This window comes from Microtus pennsylvanicus, chromosome 17, assembly GCF_037038515.1.
Source record: "Microtus pennsylvanicus isolate mMicPen1 chromosome 17, mMicPen1.hap1, whole genome shotgun sequence".
Classification (NCBI taxonomy): domain Eukaryota; kingdom Metazoa; phylum Chordata; class Mammalia; order Rodentia; family Cricetidae; genus Microtus; species Microtus pennsylvanicus.
Window position 1 is genome coordinate 22,809,229 of NC_134595.1, and position 19,258 is coordinate 22,828,486.

The 19,258-nt window shown below is 40.4% G+C and overlaps 1 protein-coding gene across 1 annotated transcript in view; it reads left to right on the forward strand.

Moving 5' to 3' along the window:
* Nucleotides 1-19,258, forward strand: part of LOC142836811 (uncharacterized) — a 107,717-nt gene that overhangs the window by 39,042 nt on the left and 49,417 nt on the right. The window contains exons 6-7 of the mRNA XM_075951422.1: nucleotides 297-407; nucleotides 10,585-10,763. Coding sequence (XP_075807537.1) covers nucleotides 297-407; nucleotides 10,585-10,763 — 290 coding nt within the window. The remainder of the gene's footprint in view (nucleotides 1-296; nucleotides 408-10,584; nucleotides 10,764-19,258) is intronic.

Here is a 19,258-nt window from a genome sequence, read left to right on the forward strand (position 1 = left end):
GGGAATGAGAATCACTAGTTCAACCTTCTTGTGGATGAATAGATTGAGTTTCGGAGCAGCTTTGCCATTGTATTGCAAAGGAGTCACTCAAATGCCTGGCTGAATGTGTAATTCCTAGACGTGAAAGGGAGGCCACAAGAAGAGCGTTTTCTTTCTCATTAATGACATAAACAATTGTCAAGTTGGAAAGAAAGACCCTGTAGAAAAAGAGTCTCTTTTAGAAAAAAGTACAAACAGCAGGACTCTCAATTTGGGACCCTCTGTCAAAGAGACTGTTGTCATCTGTCTACTTACAGACAGTGCTGCTGAAGAAGCGGGACTCCAGATTGGAGACGTGGTGCTGTCTGTCAATGGCACTGAGGTCACCAGTGCTGAACACGCAGAAGCTGTGCACCTTGCAAAGAAAGGTAAGTGGATCGGTTAAAGACTCCGGAGTTCACCGAAAATGCTGAGCATGCAATACACAGGAAGCTCGAGCGTGAGAACATGACAGATACAGAAGGGTGCCTTGAATGCGCTGTGAACCACATGACGGTTTATTTAGTCATTGAATCTCTCTTCTGAACCACACACACTTTGTATCATCACCCATAAAATATTTTTGTCAGCACGCAAGATACACTCTACTACCAAAACATTTCTTTAATTAAAAAACAAAGATATTTTCCTCGTTAGAATTTGTTTACTATTTCTTTTCATTTCTTTTTACATATATTCCTTCCCTTCATTTTTCCATTGGTTAACAAAGAAAGGTTGTAGAGGTAAAGATCTCAGGGTTTTACTGTGGCACTGTGGTGTGTGTGTGTGTGTGTGTGTGTGTGTGCAAACGCATGAGAGAGAGAGAGAGAGAGAGAGAGAGAGAGAGAGAGAGAGAGAGAGAGAGAGAACTCCCAGAGGGCCACCTGAGGTCTATGTGTCAAGCAGTTCCAACATAGATGAAGCAACCACAGGAGTGGCTATGGTGCATCCCCTGTATCGTTGCATCCATCCACAGAAAACTTGTGAAAAGATTAATGCCATTGGTCTCTCTGAAAACAACTTTCTTAAGCACCATGTTAGAAGTCCTTAAAGTCTCATAGATAATAGATAAACACATTCAACTAGAAAATACTTTGTTCCGTCACATGATTATTTAATGTGGTATCTTACTCCTGAACATTATATGGATGCTGAATTATTTTAGACAATGAGATATTATTTCAAATGTGCATTTGGAATAAGTCTCGGGTGCCCTGCCATGTGTCAGTAGCCTTCTTTCTCGCTTTGGGTTACCAAGAGCTAAGAGTTCTCACATAGAAGCTAACATTTGAAAACCACTTATAAGTTAAGGTAGTAAGCATTCTTCTTAACTACTCTGAATTATTTTCAGGTAGAATTTAGCTTGGCACTTTATTGATCTATAAGATGTACACTGGGTATGCCAGGAACACAAGGACATTATCAATAAGCAAGTGCAATAGCTCTCAAAGGTCTTACCCTAATAGTTCTCCTTTCTGAAGCACAGCTTAGGAATGTAAGGTTTATTATCATACTTACAGTAGTAAATTGATAGTATAAGACAGTAAGGCAATGCTATTCATTACTTTTCTACTTACCTGTTCTCAAAGATAATTCCTTGTAATTTACATTTTGTGTTAAATAATAATTTACTAATACTTTTATTCCTAGTGGGTTTTTTTTTCTATTTTTCCTTTAAAAAGCACATGTTGTTTATAATACTTAACCATTCCTGGAAATTAAACGAAACAGAGATTATCTCCAAACCTGAACATAGAGCCTCTGGCCCTTGATAAAATGGTAACATAACATTGACTGTAGAGAAAAGTGACTTGAACATCCTAGCTTGAATTCATTGCTCCTGGGAGTTACTTGAAAGAATGGGCTATACTCTGATATCATCTGGGTTCAATCTTAACTTCCCTCTCCAAAAAGGAAGAAAGAAAGAAAGAAAGAAAGAAAGAAAGAAAGAAAGAAAGAAAGAAAGAAAGAAAGAAAGAAAGAAAGAAAGAAGGAAAGAAAGAAGGAAAGGAAGGAAGGAAGGAAGGAAGGAAGGAAGGAAGGAAGGAAGGAAGGAAGGAAGGAAGGAAGCAAGCAAGCAAGCAAGCAAGCTCTTGTCCTTATCAGTCCTCAAACTAAACACTGAAGACACCTTTGAAGCAGAAGGTAAATTATGGATCTAAGATATCAACAAATAATATAGAAAGAGACAGAAGAGATGATGTCATACTTGTATTTGTTACAGGGTAGGAATTACATTAAATAGCAGATTAGGGCTCAGTATCTCATGTGAGAAATAGGCTGGGGTGGGATACTTATTATTGATCTTGTCCTTCATGTGCTCCTGGCAAGCCTCATGCTCCCTCAATATCACTGAGCACTGGAAAGTGGACAGCACCTCTTGTGGACAATCAATGAGATGTGCCCAACTGGATGGAGACCTAGATCATTCTGTATTTGTGAACTATGTCCTGCATATACTTAGGGATAATTCACTACAGCACAGTTTTTAACTCAGATACAGTGAAAAATCTGGTAGAATAATTGAGAGATTCTTGGTCACTTGCCTTGAAAGCAAACAAGGCAATCACAGGATCTGGACCAAGGTAGCAGCCAAAGAAGTGTGCTGCCCCGAAGAGCATCACCTCACTCACCAGGAGGAATGCCAGAGAGGGATGCAGCTTTAACCTTGCTCCAGAGTATATTTTCCATAGCAACCCCTAAGCAAAAGATGCTATCTAGTCAAAATAATAAAAAATCTGGGAAACAGGGCAGGGAAAGAATGTCAACGTAAGAATAATCTTTAATAAGCAAGTAAATGAATACATCTGAAGAAACAGACATTTACAATTTAAAATAAGATCAATATAATCACTGAATTGGTCAAGGAGGACATTTATAGAATATGAAACAGAAAAGTGGCTGTAAAGAAGAGCCAGTTGTCAGTGCTAAGTATAAAGAAGACAAATATTGAAAAAAAAAAAGCAGTATGTGAACTGAATAACAAAATGAATACAATGGAGAGATCTTGGGTGATCCAGACTAGTGTATAAACCTCCCAGAACTGAATGAGAATGTGATCAAACCGGACTCTCTGAATGTGGCTGACAATGGGGCTGACTGAGAAGCCAATGATAATGACACGGGGATTTGTCTCTACTGCATGTACTGGCTTTGGGGGATTCTAGCCTGTTTGGATGCACACCTTCCTAGGCCTGGATGGAGTGAAGAGAACTTGGACTTCCCACAGGGCAGGGTACCCTGCCCTCTCTTAGGACTGAAGGGGAAGGGAGGAGGGTGAGTGGGGGAGTAGGAGGGAAATGTGAGGGGGGAGAAAATGGAAATTTTGAATGGTATTATTTATAAAGCAATAAAAATTTTAAAAAAATAAAAATAAACCCTCCCAGAAACTGTCAAGGAGAAAGAGAGAGAGAGAGAGAGAGAGAGAGAGAGAGAGAGAGAGAGAGAGAGAGAGAGAGAAGGAAAAAGAAAGTAAAAGGGAAGAAAGAGAGAAAGAAATAAAGAACAAAAAGAAAAGATAAAAGTCAGACAGACATAAAAACAAGCACAAAGGGTAAAATCAGAAGAACAAAAAAAGCTATCTTAATCAATAATTCCTGAGAGAGAAAAAATTAAGTATATGAAAAGAAAAAAATAGGGGTGTGTGTGTGTGTGTGTGTGTACATTCATGTATGTGTTTGTGGTGGGGGTGGACATGTGTGTTGTGGAGGCCAGAGATCAACTTCGGGTGTCATTCCAAGAGTGCTCTCCACCTTGTTTTGTGAGCTAGGATCTCTCAGTATCATGCAATTCACTGATCTGAGAGGTTAGCTGGCTAATACGCTCAAGATATTTGTTCATTTTAGGTTCTCCAGTGCTGGGATTGTAAGCACATGCTACGATACACGGCACTTAAAATACAGTTGTGGTGATCAACTTGGGTCCTTATGCTTGTGTAGCGAGCACTATACCAACAAAGCTATAGCCCTAGTCCACGGAGAAAATTATTAGAAACATAACCAAACAAGATGTTCCAGGATCAGTGAGAAAGAAAAGAAATCAGAAAATACTTACAGGTTATCAACTAGATGGGCATAAAATCTCTTAGGCAGGGAGTCTATAGTGAAGCTTAAGACTAGTAAAGAGAAAGAGGAAATTATTGAAGCTTCAGGAAGAAAACACTGCATCACCTCTAAAGGAACCAAAATGCAATTAGACTTTGTAACACCAGATTCTGGAATAGTATAGAGTAATATTCTCCAAATATTAAAGAAACTCACATGCATCATCCAGGTAAAGAATTATTTGATGTAAGTACATGGCAAAGGGTTATTGGTGTTCATGACTTTAGAAAGATTACTTCAAGGAATCTCAGATAAAACACTTTGCCAAGAAGAACTATAAAACACAACAGCTTTATATTAAGCCTGAAAAATGGGTGCGAGGAGAAAGTTTAAAGTTCCCTATTAGAGCTTTTGGTCCTACATTGATCAAAAGAATTACTTAATAGAATTCAATGCATTTGTATAATTTTAATGTCCCAAACATAGAGAATAAAAGCAGCGGTTCCCTTTATCTCTGATATAGACTATCTAATATGTAGCTTTTTATTGCTATGACAAAATGTTTTAGATAGCCAGCCTACAAGGCTATGACCCAATCCGTGGTCATTTGATGTTGATGCTTTGAACTGTGGAAGTATCTGTTGTGTCAGCAGCATGTGGTACAGGAGGATGCTCACCCTATCATAACCAGAAGCCAACACACAGAGACAAAATGGTCCACTGTCCCAGGAAATGCTTCATTGATCCACCTCAATGAACTAACTTTCTCATCCTGGGCCCTACTTCCTAAGAAGGTCCACCTACCAGAAGTGCCACGGGGTGACAACCATGGGTTGAACATATAGGAATTTGAAGAACATTTATGTTCTAAACAATAGCATAACCAAAATCCAACCATTAAAACAGAAAAGCACATACATATAAACAAAAATAGTTAACAAAGAAATCCTGGAACTATTTCTTTTGCAATTGACAAGAACAATGCTAATTATAACAGACCTGTTCATCATAATAACAAAACGCCTAACCAAGCCAATATAATACAAGCAAGAGAAACAGTGTGTATATACTCTCAGGAGGAAGCGACCATTCTTTCTGAAGATTAAATGATTACAAGGGACAGAAACCTACAACTAAAAGAGAATTACTAATAGAACTAAGACCTCCTGTACAATTTGATTGTCCAATGCGATATGGAGAACCCTGAAAACATACACACAAGTAACACTATGCAGACTGATCAGGTTATATTTAGCAATATTTATGTATATACGTATACATTTATATGAATGTAACAACAATTATTGAAAAGAGATGCCATGAATTTGAAAGAGAGCAAAGACTGGCGTATGGGAGGGTTAGGAGGAATGAAAAGGAAGGGGGAGATGATGTAACTATAATCTCCAAAATAATATAACTTTCTAAAAATCAGAAGTATGTATTTATGCAAACAACAAGAAAAAGGAAAGGGGAAAATTACATGTGATTAACTATAGCCACAAAAATTCTAAGTGTTTAGAATTAATCTGTCAAATAATGAAAAATTTATGGAAAAATCTAAGTCTCTCGAGGTCTGTAAAAGAACTTGGATAGGTATGCAGCTGGGTATAGAGTGCTGTGTGCTGTGTTGAAGGCATTAGGTTCAATCCAGTATAATGGAGGAAACTAAAGGCCTGGAAATTAATACTATCTTAGGCACTTATGTATAAAACTGTGTAAAGCGCTTAATTCTCCCAAAATCACTCCAAGAATTCAATGATACCATAATAAAATTTAATTAAATGTATAGGTAGTTTGGAAAACTTACAAGCATCCAAAAGATTAAATATCTTTAAATGGATGCACTATTCACCAATAGACAAGTTGGCAAAGGGACATTTTATACCAGATATTAAGATATATTCCAAACTTATAATAACAGGTAAGACTGTTTATCTTTTGTAGGAACATAGAATAGATTAGTGATCTGCAAAGGACTAGAAAGTTCCAAAAATACCCAAATATGCATCAAAGCTTTGGCAAAGGTGTCATACATTGAGTTCTGTACACATTATTCTATATACAGAGGTGGACTTGGGTTGTACCAGGCCTCAATTTTAAAGGTAAAAGCAGTGTCATTAAAAAATTATAGACAAATTTTCCCACTAACCAAAACAAAGGTAAATTGCCAACAAGATGTTGTTTCAAATTCAATAACATTTTTGAAAAGTATCATATAACAGCAAGCTTTGACGGGCATAATGGTAAGAAAATGAGAATCTTTGTACACTCTTACTGAGATATAGGGTGCTCGGCAAGCAATCTGCACTTCCTAGTGAAGTACCTTATAAATCTTATGTCCTAAAAGCTGTACTTCTGGACAGAGAAACCCAAAAACTACTTAAGGGACAAATACAAGGGCATTCGCGCAGTATTTTATGTGGTAGAAAGGAATGAGAGCCAGCAGGGTGACCGTTACTAAGGGAATATGTAAACCTCCATTGTAATGTACACACACTGCATTTCCATTCACTTTGAAGCCTCACGAATAGATTTTTAAAAGATGGTTTCAAGTTGCAAACAAAAGAAAAGACAAGGATAAACAAAAGGTGAAGATGGAGATGGGGAAGAGAATCAGGCAGGCATACAGAAAAACAGCATGACATCATTTATGTAACATAAGAAGACATACACACACAAGACAGTGTGGTCACATTCCCATATCAAGCCCATTTTGTGTATACCTGTTGTAAAAGAGAAATTGTTGTACTTGAAGAAATAACTTAAAAACAGAGCAAGGAACTCACAACTCCAAAGACAACCCGGTGGCGTGGTCTAAACATTATGATGGGCACTCTGTCCTTGATTTAACAGCAACAAAAAGAGGCCCCTTGAATGGAGTCTACCATACCCCAACTGGAAACTAGAGCCTTGTTCTGAAATATGTAGGCAGTAATGGTAAAAGAAAGTTGAGTAAACGGGGTCACTCAGAAGCACTGATTCCGTAAGAGCATCCCTGGCTGTGACAGTGATTCATATTTACGGACATCAAATCACTTTTCAGAGAATGCTGAAATCATGGCACAGCCAGGTGTGCGAGACTCGGGGGGGGGGGGCAACTCTTAAATGTGGAATGATGAGTGATACCTCCATATTCTTAGTGTTGATCAACTTTCTTCAGCTCTCCGTGTTCTGTTTTTCACAACCAGCCTGACATCAGGACACAGCCAGCATCTTTCTATTTTTGGTTTTGTTTCCTGATGGGCTCATGCATGTATCTAATGACCCTTGTTGTTTTCGTCCCCTTCTTCCTGCTGAACCCTCTTCTTCTGCCCAGAATTTTAAAGACGTGGCCAAACAGTTACAGCCCTATAACTGAAAATCTTACTTTGTTATCTTACCTCAACAGAGTAGCACGAGAAAGGGGGACACCACTCCAAACTCTTACTTTGTAATTGGCATTATTAGTCAGAGTACTATACACACCCCTGCACAAATGACCTTTATTCTGGTGATGATGAGGAAGACAGAACTGATTGTTGAAAGGCACTCAGTGTCATACTGAAAATGACCACATCTCTATGTGACTCTTTGGGGCTTTCTAAGCTTACTTGCATTTTGAGACGAATTCTCATTGTTTGGCCCAAAGGCAACCTTCAGCTTGGGGTCCTCTTGTTTTGGCTTCAGCCGTCTGTGCTGGAATTACAGGTATACAGCACCACACTCTGCTGAGTCTTTATTTAGATTGCCCCATACAGTGGCTTTGGCTTATTTTTAATAGGGTTGTTTACTAGCAGATTCGAAGAGGAGATTTAATCACCAATCTGGGAGGTAAGGGAAGACCCTGAAGCTCAGGGAGCTGGCAAGTGTCCGCTCCATCAGGCCTTCGTTTCAGTAAGTGCAGGCTTTAGTAAAAGCAAACGCTGAAGTGCCTCCGGAGGCCAGGTTCTCGGCTGCTGAACACGGTGCAAGCCCTCGGGGACAGAAGGCATCTTGCACATTTCCACACGTGTGAGGGCGGTAAAGTTTGTCTGGCAGCGGAGGTGTGACTCCGACACAGCTTAAGATTGGTGGCATAATCAGACAGGGAGCCAAGGAGAAAGTGTGAATTAGAAAAAGAAATTATTTTTCTGTTCCCTGTAGCTGCAAATAACCTCACCGAATGCTACACTTCCAAACATGGGCCAGCATGCGAGGGGGAAGTTGTTTCTGGGGAGCTTTTGTTTGGAAGGACTTTGTTACGAAAGAACTGCGGTGGGTAAAGATGTGATTCGAAAACTTCTTTATCTCACAAAACCGATAATTTTCTTGACTCTGTCACCTCACGCTGTAGATAGTCACCTATCTGCATGCTTTATCCCACCCACTACTCAAAGCAAGCAGGATGCTCAGTAGGTACAGGCGATGGCTGTCTACTTCAATTCCCAGGCTCACGAAATTGAGAAGCAGAAGTAGTAATATGGGGTGAGGGAACTAAGAGTTTCTTTCTTAACTGAATTATGTTGAGGTTAAATATAAATGTGGTCAATGGAAACTAAATCACAGATGAAGAAATGAAGATATATTATGGTTGGTGGCAAAGACCAAGCAGCAGGGGTCTCGTAGAGACAGAAGTGCCTGCGGGCTTGAAACTGAAATTGTATTTGGACATCATCTAAGAACTTGCTACAGACATAGAATGTCAAGGCTCAGTCTGCACCTACTGAATGCAGGCAAAGTGTTTAATTTGTGTTAGTTTTAAAGTCCCAAATTCAGACAGTTCCTAATATCAGTTTTTAAACGTTGACACTTAAAATTTTAGTTCTTTCAGTGCGCAATGACTGCAGAAGCAGATTCTCTCTCTCTCTCTCTCTCTCTCTCTCTCTCTCTCTCTCTCTCTCTCTCTCTCTCTCCAAAACACAGTATCAAAGTCTCTTCTGTGAATGTCAAGCCCAAGTCCTCTGGGCCCCAAGTAGCATGTGGTAAAGAGGATAAAAGTACCCTCTCCCGACAGCTGCTTAGAGCGCAGCAACTCCCCATGCATCAGGCTCATGCCCTCGCTCTGGGTATGAGAAACTTTCTTCTCACATGATGAAGCCATGCTGCATCAGGGCCAGCTGCACATCCTTGCCCCAGAGAGGATTTTTCATGGCGCACCAAGTTATGTTTATGGCCAGGCTGAAGCCCAAGCTGAGTCTGATCGCTATCAGAGAAACTCGCATGCAGTCTGTGTAAGCAAGAGGAAAATGACCTCAGGGGCAGCCCACTGCAGCAGTCCATAAATAAATTGGCAGATGTGTCAACCGAGCGCATTAGTCCAGGAGTGCAGTTCTTTGGGGACTACAGTCCAAAGACAAAGACATGTGTGGGTTGCCGGTCAATCTGGAGCATTCCTTTTAATTTTTCTGGATGCGTTTTTGACAGGAGCTTAAGGGCAGTTCAATAAATTAAAATGTATTTACATGGCAATGAAGAATTATCTTGACATACTGAGAGTTATTTAATTACCAAGGTGCTTCATGTGCTGCTAAAGTTAAGACTGTGTCAGCCTTTCTGGGACAAATCTTTATTTTCAGGGCCATGTGGCTCAGCCAGGAATGATCCCCTGGGTTGGAGCTTGTCAGTTATGGAAGATGAGTCTCCTTGCTGACCCCCATTTCCATAGACAGTTCTAAACAGATCGGTAATCTCAATGTCAACCATCATGATGAAGTCAGCGCTGCCAAGGCCAAATGTCCGCCTTCAGGGATGTGGCCTCCCTCTCAGAGGAATTGTAAATGAAGTCATCGCCCATTTGCGATCTTCAAAGTGTGTCAGGGTTGCTGGCTGTCGGCGTGGCATTCAGAGAGCTGTCTTCAAACATCAAAAGGTAGGCATGTGGTGTCCACGCTGGCAGTCGCAAAACACAGTAAGGTAGGCAGTGACCCCATGTTAACAGGGACAGAGACAATTTCCACAACCTGTACTCTATACCAGCTCTGTGTCACAAAAGTCTAGCCAGGAAGATGTTCCGAGAAAGACAGGAACAGGAAGCTCAGGGTAAAGTCACACGTTAATGTGGACACAGAAAAGAGGCAGTACCTAAGGCCACCCGGAACCGCTATTTCCAGACTCGAGGGATTTGATAAGCTGCAGTTTCAGCTAGAGAGGTAGGTAGTGATATAGACTCTCCCTTTGGCTAAACCAGACTAAGGAGGCTAATTATTGCAAATAAAAGTGAGGTAGAAAAATTGAGGCACACCCCACCCCCACTTCTTCTTAGGAAGTAAATCAAGATGTTTAAGGAATTAGGTTGGTACTACATCAGTAACATTGCACAGACTTGACTCTGTCATCAGAGCCCTTGTGGTTATTCAGCAGCGAGATAATTGTGGTTTATATTCTTCATAAACACATAGGAATGAATTTCTGAGGAAGTTGTTTTAATGCAATGGCAGGATTCTGTTTCACTACTTCAGAAACTCTGACCGTTTCTCCATCCATTACGTCTTCATAGACTCTGTACCTCCAGAAGATTATAAAATATTAAGTCACTGAACTAGCTATCCTAAATTCATGCCTGTAGGTCCAGACATCTTGACGCTGGTGGTGGGATCCGACATAAGCCGCTGTCCTAATACTCCGTGGCCCACCTGTCGCGGCTACCTGCATAAGAGGACTCACTCGGGCTTTGTGAAGGGCTGGAGGAAGAGGTGGTTCGTGTTGAAGCATGACGGCTATCTCCTCTATTACAAACACAGGAAGGTAATGACTGATATGGGTAAGAATAAAGAACACTGGGAAGCAAAACCTCCTTGAGCTATTCCATGCCCAAGAATTGTCCTTCAGTGAATTATACGGCAGTACTCTGGAAACAATAATTTCCCTTCTGACTGAGCAAGAATTGTTCTCTCTTCAAAAAATCAAAGAATGTTAATGTATGCTCTCTTCAGCTGCATAAATCAAGGCACATGTTTCTTCTCTTTTGCTTCAGTTTTCATCCCTTATAAAAATTGTCTTATCACTGTAAAGAAAATAAGAACCAAAGATAATTTTCTAGTACCATTGGTAAGCAATGTGGATCTGTAAAAGCATAGCTCTTTAAGCCACAGTGTAGGCAATGGACCGTGGGAGGTAGAACTCAGTGCTGTTGAGGCTGCTGAGTTAGAGAACTGAACAAGTCACCTAGAATACCTATTTCATTGTCCAGATTTCAGGAAACCAGTGACGTCTAACTCTGCATGAAGGCTGGGGTAGCATAAAGAATGTCGCCAAAGTTGTGCTAAGGCAGCGCTCCTCCCAGATGTTTGTGACTGAGTGAGTCTGAGATGGGTCCGTGCACTTGGAGGGACCTTCTTTACAGCTTACATCGTGGTAGTGTGTGTGATTTCTCACCCAGATGCAATCCGGTGTCTGATTTTGCTAAGTGAATGCAAACATGCTTAAAGCTAACAGCAGCAATTTCATACATAACTCCCACTCCCTAACTTCCCACGAAATAGTCTCAGCAGCTGTCAGTGGTCAAATAGACTCCCTGTCCTAGTGTTCATGCGCTCCCTCACTAAACAAAGGATGCACTGTGCCCCACAGCCTTGTGATCTTTTGACTCCACTCCAGGGACATGCATGACCCACCTCTAATTGGGGTCAACAAGAGAATTTTGGCTATTTACCTCGTTCATGACACAATCTTATCTTTTTCTTCTGCCTTTATTTTACATTTTGTGTGTGCATGCACGTGTGTGTGTGTGTGTGTGTGTGTGTGTGTGTGTGTGTGTGTGTGTGTAAGAGAGAGAGAGAGAGGGAGGGAGGTAGGTAGAGCTTGTGCACACTAGCACATGTGCATACATGCACTTGGGTGCATATATAAACAAACTTAATTTCTTCCTGAAAAAAAAAAAGCAAAAAAAGAAATCAGTGTATTGTGAAAGTCTGATGCTGAATGACTGTGGGGACTTTCTATTCCTGCATTATGAGCCACTTCCTTGTGACATTCTGTGAACTGCTCTGCCTTTCGTAGGAAAGTGAACCGTCCAGCTTTTTTGAGAAACTTTGTCTCCCTCCAGTGCGGGAAAATAGGATTTCCTCTAAACAAGATGAGAAATTATTATCTCTCCTTGGTTTCTATTTTCTTGAGTATTAAAGTGGAACAACAAGAAGTTTTCAATCTAGAAAACATTTGTGGAAACACTGGACACGAGTTTCCAATCTGTGAAAACATGTACGTTCCTGTTTCAGAAGCCCAGAGGAGTCCTGGAAAATGCCTGCAGTTTCCTTCCCCACACCCTCAATAGGCAAGAGTGTAGCCCCAGAAACTTGATGACTTTTTTGTTTTTAAGATTTTAAGGTAATTCTAATTTGTAAATTGAGTAAATAATGTGTGTATTCCAACTTAAAGTAAATAATAACAACAATAATAATTAATTGACCTTTCACACTGTCCTCTGAAGACTGTAATCCTGAAGTTGTCTCTCTTGCCTTACATTAGTTAATCAATTTCTGTCTCCTCTTATAAAATAGGGATCATTGTAAATGTTAGTTTTTATGCTCTTCTTCAACAAAATAATATAAGAAACATCTTTGAGTTAACTATCTCTTATTTTAAGATCTCCGATTGCTGAGATCCAGCAGGGTCCTAGTATTTCCAACTTGGGTTTGCTATGTGACAGTCAGGGCACTGGTGCTGTTTAGCTTCTGTGGTGTTTTTCTGACTCTTTGAATTAAATGCATTCAGATGAAGTACTCGTGGCATAGTTTACCACAGTCCCCACTACTCTTTATTGATTCATCTACTTTTTTTTCTTACCTACCAAACTTTTGGCATTTGAAAGTATGAAGCCTGGAGTAGAAGGTATGTGAAACTTTTAAGCCATAGTAGTAATTTCAGTTAAATTTGGAACGCTTCCATCTGTTCCTAGTCTTCTTTGGGGATCTCGTAATTAGCACACAGGTAAGAAAAAGCTGTTGTGAGAAATGTAACTGTGGCTGTCACTGCTATATCAGCTTTTGACATGACTATGGGAGAGTATAAAAAGCTATCATTATTTCATGTTTAAAGAGCCCAAATCAGGTGCCTTATACCGGTACCCATTCCAGAACACATTATGCCTGATCTGTAAAACAGATAGCAATGTCTGAGAAGAGCTAATGAGGCATACAAAGTACATAACTGAATAAATTAGCAGAAAATGCATTCACCCATTCAGAAGTTAGTCACGCAGCAAATATCATGGGATAGTTTTTAAATGCCACGAATTATGTAAACACCAGGAAGGAAGCAAACAAACATGGTGCCCGCCCTGTTGGTGCTTACAGTTCCATGTAAGAAGCTAAGGTAAGACATCAAATCCACAAGTAAATACGGAATTTTATTAGTATTACAAATAAAAGTAAACATAGAAAGAATAGTTGCAGCATTGTGAATCAAGTACCAACATGCTGCTCTCAGCTGCCAAGTTGTTAAACCTTGATGATGAATAATTCTAGAATATAAGAAGACTTGGATATTTGTCAAAGAGGGTATCCCAGGAAGGGCAAACGCAGAAGGGGTCCCTTCGTCTTCCAAAGCTGGGGTTCCAGGGAAAGATGAGGTTAATCCCCTGGACGGCCTGCAGCTCACTGCTTTGCCAGGCCAGAACAGTCTACAGTCTGGGTACAAACAGAAAGCAAGACTTTGGGGCCCCACAGAGCAGGAAACCTTCAGTTGGTGGCTGGTGCAGTTATGGCAGAGGAATGAGAATGCATGTGTGGCTGAAAGACCTGAAACATGAGAAGTCCTTGTCGCCAAGGCTCTGTCAAAGGAAGTAGTTTACGGACTATAGGAGACAAACCTCGGGGAAGAGGAGAGGAAGCAGAGAAAATCAGGATCTCAGAGTGTACAGAAGACCTGCAGTTTGTCCGTATGGTGAGGGTCACAGAAAGGTAAACGTCTGAGTCTGCTAAAGCGGCAGGTTCCCAGAGGGACAGCACGTAAGGAAATGAAGGCCGGAATAAAGCACCTTCTGCTGGTCACAAACCTACCATAGAGCTACTGGACAGAGCAAGTGGCTCCCTCCCTAGCAGTGTTCCTCTAGCGCCCTCTGCTGAGAAATCTTAGCACCACCGTGCTTGTACAGAGCTAGGAAATGAGTTCATTAAAAAAGAAAAATAGAGACAGCAAGGGGTGATCAGAAGCTGAGACACACTGAGAGCACTAAATTGACACCTGGAAAAAGATTTAAAAGCGTGCATAAATTAGGAAAGGATGTGAATATATAACTAATTCTTTGGAGGGTGTGTATGGAAATCGGACACTGGAACAAATGTCCTCCTTGGGGCTGAGTGCAAATCAAGACCCAGTGGGAGTGCTCATAACCTGCATCCCTTCCAGCTCTGAAGCCTTGTATCCTTTTAAGAACACTGATTGTAATCATGAACAAAATGTCCAGTAGGAGGGGGAGTGTGTGTGTGTGTGTGTGTGTGTGTGTGTGTGTGTGTGTGTGTGAGAGAGAGAGAGAGAGAGAGAGAGAGAGAGAGAGAGAGAGAGAGAGAGCGCCTGTCCATGTATGGAAGCATATAACATTTCAGCAGAGACCAAAGAATTCAGTAGAAGTTAGCAAGACAGAAAATTTGAATAAACATTTGTTATCCAGACCAAGATAGTCACTTCATGGTCGTCTTTTGACTAAAACAGAAAATACCCTAGGTCATGGGATTTTCTCAAGTTTATTCTCACAGTTTTGCTGAAAATGAATTAGAGGGTGATATCCTCTAATGTGATGGTAACAGCCCCCCAAAAAGCCAGGGCTGCCACTGAGGCAACAGGCTATATAGTAGTCCTGGCTAGGTTAAAAAAAACTCTCCAAAGATGTTTCAGAACAAAAATCAGAATCATTGACAGAATATGGTAAGTCATTGTAACAAATATAGCACCTCACTAGCAGCAGATATGTATTTCTCACAGTACTGGGGGAGGAGAGGCTAAGTCCTAGAGCAAATCGCCAGCAGATTCAACATCTGGTGAGGGTGCACATCCTGCCTGTTTAGGGTGTCATCCTCTTACTGTCTTGCATGGGAAAACGGGGGGGAGGGGGAAGAGTCTTGATAGTTGAATAGATCCTAATCTCATTCGTGAGTTATCACTCTTGTGACCTAAACTACCAAGAATCCTACCTCCAAATTCCTACACCCTGAGAATTAGATTTGGGCATATGAATGCAGGAAACCCAAATATTTTGTTTATATCCTAAGAGAAGTAGTATGGATGACTCCCAGTTTCCTGGAAAGCATAATTGATGAGGTAAAATTTTAATGGTTCGCTGAAGTAAGAGTAGATCTAAAGTTTAGGTTGAACTGATGTATATTGTAATTGGCATGCCTTTGTAGGATACTCAAGTTTAGAACTAGGAAGAAATTTATATATATATATATATATATATATATATATATATATATATATATATACATATGTAGTATATAATATATATATATGCTATAATATGGTAGATGGTAAATGTATTCAGCTAAAAAAGTTGACAAAGGTGCTAAGGAAGCATTTCTTTAACTTGGGCTTTGAGGGTCTGCAGAGAAGGAGGTTGGCAAGGCAATCAGAGAAGCAGAAGCAAAGCCCAGGGAAAATGTGTCATAAAATAATACAAGATTGTACTTTCAGAAAGGAAAGTGGTTAAGTTCCCAATCTACCAGGAGGCCACACTAAATGATCATCTTTCCAAAAGCAGTCTGCATAATATAAACTGAGTTTGGAAGGAACCAATTCATTAACATGAGTTAAATGTTGAAAAAAAACATTCAAAGTCCGGAATTTACCAAAAAGTTTGACAGTGAAAGAGATGGGACTACTAGCGTAATCAAAGAATATTTAGTCCATTTACAGTTAGTGTAATTACCAATACAACTGAATTTCAAAATGCTATTACTATTTTGCTTCCCATGTTGCTCTTCACTTTTATATTTATTTACCCTTTTATCTTTCAGCAAATTAGTTTTTATTGTATTATTTTAACACCTATCTAAAAGATTGCCATACAGTGTTAAAACTATTAGAGCCTGATACAAAAGAGTATGTGTATTTTATAATATTACCTATAGTGTTTTATGGGCATTCTGGCATTTAAGTTAACCATATCCTTCATAATATGTTATGAATATATAATATCATATATTTTAGTTTTATATAGGTTGCAAACCTATGAGATGTTGTTAATATTCTTTTATACTCCTAATATTATATTCACTTTATTTTTAACTATATTTTTACCACAATCAAATATACGTCCTTTCCTGGCTCTTCAAAAATTTGAATTATTCTTCTGTTATAGCATTTTTTATTAATTTTTTTAATTAAAAATTTCTGCCTCCTCCCCACCTCCCTTTTCCCTCCCCCTCCCCCCCCACTCCCCATATGTCACTCCCTTCCCCCCTCCCTCTCCAGTCCAAAGAGCAGTCAGGGTTCCCTGCCCTGTGGAAGTCCAAGGTCCTCTCCCCTCCATCCAGGTCTAGGAAGGTGAGCATCCAAACCGGCTAGGCTCCCACAAAGCCAGTACATGCAGTAGGGTCAAAACTGAGCTCCCAAGGTCCAAATGAGGAACAGAAGGAGGGAGAACATGAGCAACGAAGTCAAGACCGCAAGGGGGGGCACCCACCCAAAGAGACAGTGGAGCTGATCTATTAGGAGATCACCAAGGCCAGCTGTTACAGCATTTTTAGTGAGTGACCATCAGTTTATCTTTCCTTAGACCTTTCAGATTCTTAAATTAGTTACAGAATCCTCAGTTTGGTAGTTATTTCTTTCCAGTGAATTTTGAATGGGTATTTTTCCTGTGACGCTTATAAGCTAACTTATCCATAGAAACAGGAAATTCCAAAAGAGCAGCCTCTGACATGTGCTGTGTGTGTCTCTGGCTTGCTTCCAAGCTATAGTTAATAGCTAATTTGCTCCACAAAGCTCTCAATTTAAATCTTGCATTTTTACTTTACTCCCCATTTGATTCTCTTTTACAGCCTCTTGTTTATGCTGCAGTTATCAATCTGGCCTTTTTATTTCTTTGGACATCCTTATAGTCATATTAAACTCTAGTTCTAATCACTCCTTTATCTACATTCTCCGTAAATCTTCCAACCTTCTTCTGTGTTCTCTGCAAACGTGTTCCAGTCATAAAAGATAAGAGTTCTGGAGACTCCTGTTCCCCCACAATCTTATCAGTTAGAAGAAATGGAAAAGTCAACCTTCAGTTCCTGTGAGGGTTGACCTTTGCTCCAATACCCTTACTTCAAGCATCATTCATTATTACCAGGACCACCTCTTTTTTATGTTACCTTTAAAGATATTTTTATTAATTCTTTTGAGCATCTCATAATGTCCTCCTTACCTCTGTCTTACCGTAGCTCCACTCACCTTCCTATCCAGCCATGTTTGAGTCCCCCCTGCCATGGAGTCTCTGTATGTTGTTCGACTATTGCTGGGAGTAGAAGGGTCTGCAGGACCACTTCTTGGATAATCTCTCAACTCTGTGAGTCTGTTGAATGCTCTGCTCATTTCTCAGCCTTTTCATATGGCAGTAATCCTTACATTAAACTAATTTCTGCTAGACTTTGGTGTCATTAGTCTTCATTGTCCTCCTAACTCTCTGAGATATTTGAAAAGTATTTATATACGCGAGCTTTCCCTGGCTTTTTTTCTAGCAGTCAAATTGATACTAATCAAGTCTGACATGATTAGAAAGAACTTGAGTGACAGCTGAGATGGAAGGTGGTATGAGGGCAGAGCTGGTTTTTTGTAGTGAGTTCTAAGTTGTCAGACATTCGTTTAAATATGAGTGCTGTCAGGGAGTACTTAAAGCTAGCAGAGGGGAAAAAATGGAGGTACAAAAGAAGAGGGAGAGCAAACAGATGTATTTACCATGGATCAAAAAAAGTAGGTTGTATCTAGCCCCTCACTGAGAGCAGAAGGTTACATAAAAGAGAAGACTGACTTTTCAAGCAGTCGTCCAAACAAGAGGATGCATTCCTCATGCATTGCTCAGAACAAACCGCTGTTTGTTGTCTTATGAATCTCTATGCTCAAACCCAAATGTGGGGGTGTGTGTAGGACCTGGAGGCATGGCATCCATGAGGCCTTGCAGATGCTGAGAGAGATAAACACTGTTTTGCTTAAAATGCTAGGCTCTGTTTCAAAAGCCGTGTTATTGGCTGTGTTGGGGGGAGTAGTTTGATGGCGTCATGGCACGCCGTGAGAGGAGAGTTCCTTATGAACAGGAAGTAAAACTCGGAGGATGAAATAGTACCAGTTCATTGATGTAGCTTAAATATCTCCTGTAACTAAGACTACTCGTTCGTATTTATAAATGCAAAGCGAATCATAAAGTGATGCAGTTCAATTTTTCTCCGATTCTAAGGATCCAATCCAGGGCCTTGTGCCTGCTAGGCAGATACTCTGCCGTTAACCTACATTCCCGTGTACTTTCCAAGTCCGTCAACTGCAAAGACTACATGTGGGCAGCGTAGAGAAACAGATTAATGCGGGCCCTAAAGGTCAGTCTAGTTTTGCAGCCCACAATAATACAATGAAGAATTTATGTCACAATCCGGGTTAACAAACTGTTCCCAGAAAAATATGTAATTCTTCGGCCTAATCCTGAAGTTCATCAGAGGAAAACCAGGGCCAAAGAATGTCCTTGACTAGACGGTGGAAGGGGGCAACACAGCTGGCTTCCATAGATACCTAAACTTTCATGTGTCTCCTTAAATACAATTATTAGACACCCAAGGGATAGAGTGGCGAAGACAGCATTGGAGCCCCAAGAGATATGTAGAGGGAGAGTCAGGTGGGTTAGTCATGTGACCATGTAGTCCTATGCCACAAGGTCACCTAAAAACAACGTGGGTGTATAGATTACAAGAGCAAAGACCAAACGGAGTTGAAGTCTCTGGCAAAGGGAGGAGGCTGCAATCTAGAGTTCACAGGTCAGCGGAGTGTGTGCTCCTGTTAGACAGCTGAGAGATGAGCTTAGCAGGGGTGGGCGGTCCTACTAACTGGCCTTTCCTTGCCTGGGTGTGTCTGTGTTTCATTTCATTTCTTTTTTTTTCTTCCAGTCTAAAAACATGGTCATCTCTTGAATAAACATTCCTTATAATTAGCTTTCTGCTAATTTATAGCTTTTCTTCTGATGCCAAAGCTTTTGAAAGAGTCTTCTAACACCTTTTTCTTCTACTGCCTTTCCACACCTTCTGCCATCAAATGCTTGAGGAAGGGAGTGGTTGATG